We start from the raw sequence: 5726 nt of genomic DNA, 5'->3' as shown, positions 1-5726 counted from the left end.
TCATTATTATTTATAATTAGAAATTAGGTATTTATAACAAAAAGTAGAAAAGTTAAAATTTTAAACTTTAGATTTTTAAAGCATTATTTAGATGTCTTAATATAAAATGGGGTACACTCAGCATTGGATGCAAAATTAATGAGTTGGTCAATTTTTTAAATAAGAAATAACGAATAAATAATAAAGTGTTATTAATAAATAAAATATAATTTTCTTAATTTAAATACAAATTTATTCGTCTATTTCGATTTATATTTTATTTTCATTGAAATTCAATATTTTACAAATGTTACATTGTAATATAATTGTACTTGAGATCGGCGAATAAATTTTTATTGAAATAAAAATTTGTTTTGCATTCAATTCTCTGCGGTTTATATTACTTACGTAAATATGGCTGAAGTTCTTTTTTTTTGATATTTTTCTATTGTCAGTTTGTTTGTTTGGAGGTTTTGGAAGGGATAAATCTATTTCTTCGTCAGATAACTCACTCTCGTTGTCAGAACTTGAATATACTTTTGCTACTCTGGTTTTACGTGACTTTTTTAAATATTCTTCTTTTTCAGAACATGTATTGACATCAGATAAATCTTCAGCTAGTTTTAATTTTTGTTGTGCCTGTGCATAGTTAGCTAAAAAAATGATACCGTAATAAGCATTTTCCGCAATAATAAATAAATTAAATATATACATGAAAAAAGTCCCAAAAAGTAATACATAAAATATAACATTACTTACAACATGATGTAAATATTTTCACAACAGTATGTTCCTTTCAAGTGGCTTGAGGTTCTTCCATTAATCTAACTGCTTTATCGTATCTCGTATAAGTTACATAACAATCGGGCCATTTAGCTTTTGTACAATCATTATTCAACCAAGTTCTAGATATGATTTGGATTCCGTCTTCGAATTCCACAACTATGTATTTTTCATGCTTGTGAGCCATTCTGCGTAAAAGTAGATGTAAGATTTAAACGTTGGAATGCATAAGAGGAAAAGCGGCAATTTTATTATTTTTTTCATTATTACCATCTGGTAATAGAAAATATTTTTTAACGATATTTCGAAGTGGCCATGATTTCAAGTCAGACAAAGAATGAACAGAATAAATATCAAGCAAGGAAGATGAACACGGAACAATAAATAGATCTTTTCTCAAGAATTCTTGTCCAATAATGACAGAAGTATTCCGTTTTGCGCAAAAAGCCACATTTTTTATACTGACAATTGCACCACAATTTAAGCCACAACAGCTATCAACTAATGTTCCAGCTTTAAATGTCATTCCGTTAAATTTAATAACTTTATATTGTGGATTGTGACAATTCTGTATAAGTGGACCATTGAAATGTAACGACGTTAAATGAGGATGTTTTGAATCAGAATGTGATAAAGCAGCAGACAAAGTATTTAAGTTCTTTTCTTTTTCAGTGTATCTTCGCACCACTTGTTGTAACGGTTTTTCCGCTTTTCGCAAGTATTTTTTAAGTGTCTGCATATAATTTTCAAATTTAAATGCACTAAAGTTATCAACAGGTCCAAATCTTTTGACATCATCCACCAGATGAAGAAGATAATGAACGTTATGTGATATGTGTTGAACTCCATACAGTTGTACAAATGTTTTGATAAAAAAAATAATCAGATCTTGTGCATAGTTTAGGTGTTCATGTAAATCCATAGAAGACAAGATCCTTACAATGACATGTAATGTCATAAAATGTATGTATACATTTTTCTTTAATATGGATTTAAATGCCAGTGGACCCGTATACAATAATATTAATCGATATTCTGTGACTTTCCATAATTTTACAGAATCCAATGTTCGAGGTTTTCGTGCAAATTCTACAGGTATCGATGGCTTTAATAACATTAAACGTGAAGAAATTTCGTTCACGGCTCTGTGTTGTAATCGATATTTTAATTCTCCATTAAGCCATAAATTCAATAATTTCCGCATTATTCCTAAACAAATCAAGTGCATGTAATCCAATGGCACATTTGTAACAGGTTTAAAATAAGGAATTCTCAACAAACTGCAAGTTGTACCAGGCTTGTGATAACTATCGTCTATCTTTTGTACAAAATTATCATCTGTTCTAAGTGGTGCGTCAAGTTGTGGGAAACACATTCGATTTCCTACATATTCTCCTTCCGTAGTACACTTTGTACAGCTCGAATATCCAGAATGTCCTTTGATACACAAAACAAATGATTTTGCTGGTGTATCACAAATTAAGGCTCCAATGCGACATGCAATATGTTGACCATTGATGTTAATACCATTCTGACATATTTCTGTAGCCTCATTGACAAAATCTTTTAAGAAATCATTAACATCCTCAGGTTTTTCATTGCCTTGATAAAGCCCAATCATAAAAACATTATCATATGGAATAATGGAGCCAAGTATAGGCCAAAACTGTTGTTGCGATGATTTTGCCTGACAAGGCGCGTATCAACACGGGGCCGGCATAATCCACTTCGCAGTGGAGAAAAGCGCGAGCGGGGGGGTTAACTCGAACGCGAGGTAAGTCGCCCATGATTTGTGTGGGCACGCTAGCCTTTTCGCGAGTACAAACAATGCAGCGATGAATTACGTTTTTTACGAGATTTCGAGCGCGCAATACCCAAAATTCTCGGCGAATCGTCGCGAGTGTGAGTTGGGTGCCTGCGTGAAGGGCTCGCAAATGAGCGTGACGAAGCAGCAATATAACTAGAGGATGAGAAGCTAAGACAATAGGATGTTTCGTCCGTGCGGGAAGAGACGCGTGCGACAACCGCCCGCCAACACGAATTATTTTATCGTCGTCGAGAAACGGATTGAGAGAGAGGAGAGGACTCTTCGACGAGATCAGCTTCTTTCGTAGCAGCGCGTCCCTTTCGCGGGGGAATAGTTCCTTTTGAATGCGAGTGAGCCAGAACATTTTCGCGTACTGACATTCTTCTCCGGAGAGAGACAACGGGCTTTCCGCCTGCTCAGTGGGTGAGCGAGAGTGTTTACGGAGTCGAGAAATATACCGAAGTACATAGGCCGTTACTCTAATTAGCTTCGGCCATGACGAGAAACGCGTCGCGAGATCCCACGGTTCGACGGATTGCGTGAGGTGAGTCGTGAGACGCGAATTAATTTCTAGGGAAGTTTCAGGCGGAGGCGACTTAATGGGAGATGGCCATTCGGAAGCAGGACTTCGCAACCAAGCGGGTCCGTGCCACCATAGTTGATGAGAAGCTAGTTGCGAACCGGTGATGCCACGAGAGGCGCAATCAGCCGGGTTTTCCTCAGTAGCAACGTGTCGCCATGACGCAAAGGGAACTCGAGATTGAATTTCGGAGACGCGGTTCGACACAAACGTCTTCCATTTTGAAGGGTGTTGGGCCAACCACGCGAGCACGACAGTTGAGTCGGTCCAACAGTAGCACGGAATCATGTAAAGGTTAAGCGAGGATCGCACGAACTCCAATAATCGAGACAGTAACACGGCTGCTGTTAACTCTAACCGCGGTACGCTTAAAGATTTAATTGGCGCGACTTTTGATTTCCCGACGAGTAGCATCGATGTCGTTTCACCGGCCAAAGAGACTAGTCTAATGTAGATCGCCGCGGCGTAAGCTTTCGTGGAGGCGTCTGCAAACCCGTGAAGCTCACAATGAGCGGTGTCGGAGCCTTTCTGAATCCAACGATTCATCTGAAGGTCATTGAAGTCCGCCAGGGACTGTTGAAGGGTCTCCCATTGCTTCAGGAGTGAATCTGGAATGATGTCGTCCCAGTCGATTTTGAGCTGCCACAATTGCTGCAAGAAAATTTTTGCAGTAATCGTAGCAGGTGTGCCCCACCCTAGGGGGTCAAAGAATTTAGCAATATCAGCTAGAATTGAATGCTTGGTTTTTGAACTTGATTTCGGGAGATTGACTCGAAATTTGAAGGCGTCCACGAGTGGATCCCAAATGAGACCGAGAATTTTGAGATAGTCATCGGTTTGTAGAGTTTTGCTGCATGCCAATCCGTGATCCTCGGGATCAATGTCGCTTAACAATTTCGCTGAATTACTGGACCATTTTCTCAAATCGAACTGGCCTCGATTCAATAACGCGCACACTTGAGTGCGGAGTTGTCGCAGAAAAGGAATGTCATCTGCGCCGAAGAGCACGTCGTCGACGTAGATATTCTCTTGCAAAACTGACGCGGCCATAGGAAACGAGTGACCTTCGTCGTGGACTAATTGTCGAATAACGCACAGAGCCAAGAACGGAGCACACGCGGTGCCATAAGTTACCGTTGTGAGCTGATACGGTTGCGCTTTCTCATTTTGGTTTTCGGTCCAAAGAATTCGTTGATAGTCAATGTCACGCGGGTCAACACGAATTTGCCGATACATCTTTGCTATATCCGCGGAGTAGACGTATCGGTATTGTCGCCATCGGAGAATGACCGCGGACAAATTGGTCTGAAGTTTCGGACCGGTAAGCAAATGATTATTCAATGATGTCATATTGATCGTTAAACTCGAAGCATTGAACACCACTCTTAAACGCGTTGTGAGACTGCTCTCTCGTATGACCGGATGATGCGGAATATATACGCACTGTGAAGAGACCATGTTTGGGGCTTTGGACATGTACCCTAAAGACTCGTATTCCCGGAGAAATTCGGCATACTCGGATTTAAGAGTGGAGCTCGAATTGAATCGACGGTGAAGGCTTTTGAGACAACGCTCGGCAATCGCAAATGAGTCACCGATGTCGATCGGAGGGCCTCGCTTTAACGGAAGACGCACGATATATCTCCCGTCAGCACCGCGCGAATGCGTGTTCACAAAATGATCTTCACATTGCTGCTCTTCCGGACTGAGTAATGTTTGACGCGGGATTTCTTCGATTTCCCAGAATTTTCTAAGTTCCTGATCGAGAGCTCCCGAATTCGAGCAGTGCTAAACGGTGACTGTTTGTCGCGACGACTGAGATGCGGTAGTCGGACCGGAAATGATCCATCCTAAAATTGTATTTTGCGCGACGGGTTGTCCAATGAGACCTTTTCGAATTCCGTTAAGAATAATTTCGCCATAAAGATCCGCGCCGAGAATTATATCAATCGGGTCGGTACTTGTAGGATCAGGATCGGCGAGATTTAGATCTGCCAAATGACTCCACTTCTCGCGCGAGATTGCGGAAACAGGAGAATACTTAGTTAACGACTTGAGAATCGACGCTGTCGTCGTTAGAACTTGAGTTGATTCGTTGATCGGAGTGATTTGAATTTGAGCGGCATAACGATACGTACCCGCATTGACACATCCGACGGCAGAAATCGAAATAGGCATTTGAACGCGACGTAATTTTAATAATTGCGCTAACCTTTCCGTAATGAAGGTCATTTCTGACCCTTGATCGAGGAGCGCTCGCACGCGGAGAGTGCGACCTTGAAGCGAACCAACGGTTACGCGAGCGGTTGCTAGTAAGACGGGCGATCGAACGGGTATTTTAGACGTAGAGAATAGAGCAGTTACGGACTCCGACTGATTTTCTTCTGATTGCGCAGTTGAATTTATCGGTACAGTAATTGTATTTAACGAAGAAGAGTCCGAGTCAAGATGCAGCATCGAGTGGTGCTTTTGTTGGCAGATTCGGCATGAATATGAGTAGATATAATAGGCGGGTTCTACTCCATGAGGCTACGAGGGGGGGGTGAGGGGCAGGGTGGTCCGCGGAGGGTCCGCGGG

At 41.1% G+C, this 5726-nt stretch overlaps 1 protein-coding gene across 1 annotated transcript; it reads right to left on the bottom strand.

The window, feature by feature from the left end:
• Positions 1-393: 393 nt before the first annotated feature.
• Positions 394-4625, bottom strand: LOC105456325. The gene is made up of 3 exons (XM_011700277.1): positions 3036-4625; positions 739-2449; positions 394-632 (listed from the first exon to the last, which is right to left on the bottom strand). Exons 1-2 carry the CDS (start codon positions 4623-4625, stop codon positions 974-976), a joined length of 3066 nt encoding a protein of 1021 aa, XP_011698579.1. The 3' UTR covers positions 394-632; positions 739-973.
• Positions 4626-5726: the final 1101 nt, after the last annotated feature.

This window comes from Wasmannia auropunctata, unplaced genomic scaffold (genome assembly GCF_000956235.1).
Source record: "Wasmannia auropunctata unplaced genomic scaffold, wasmannia.A_1.0 LD335712.1, whole genome shotgun sequence".
Classification (NCBI taxonomy): Eukaryota; Metazoa; Arthropoda; class Insecta; order Hymenoptera; family Formicidae; genus Wasmannia; species Wasmannia auropunctata.
Note: the sequence above shows the minus strand (reverse complement) of the source record. Positions and strands in the feature narration are given on the sequence as shown.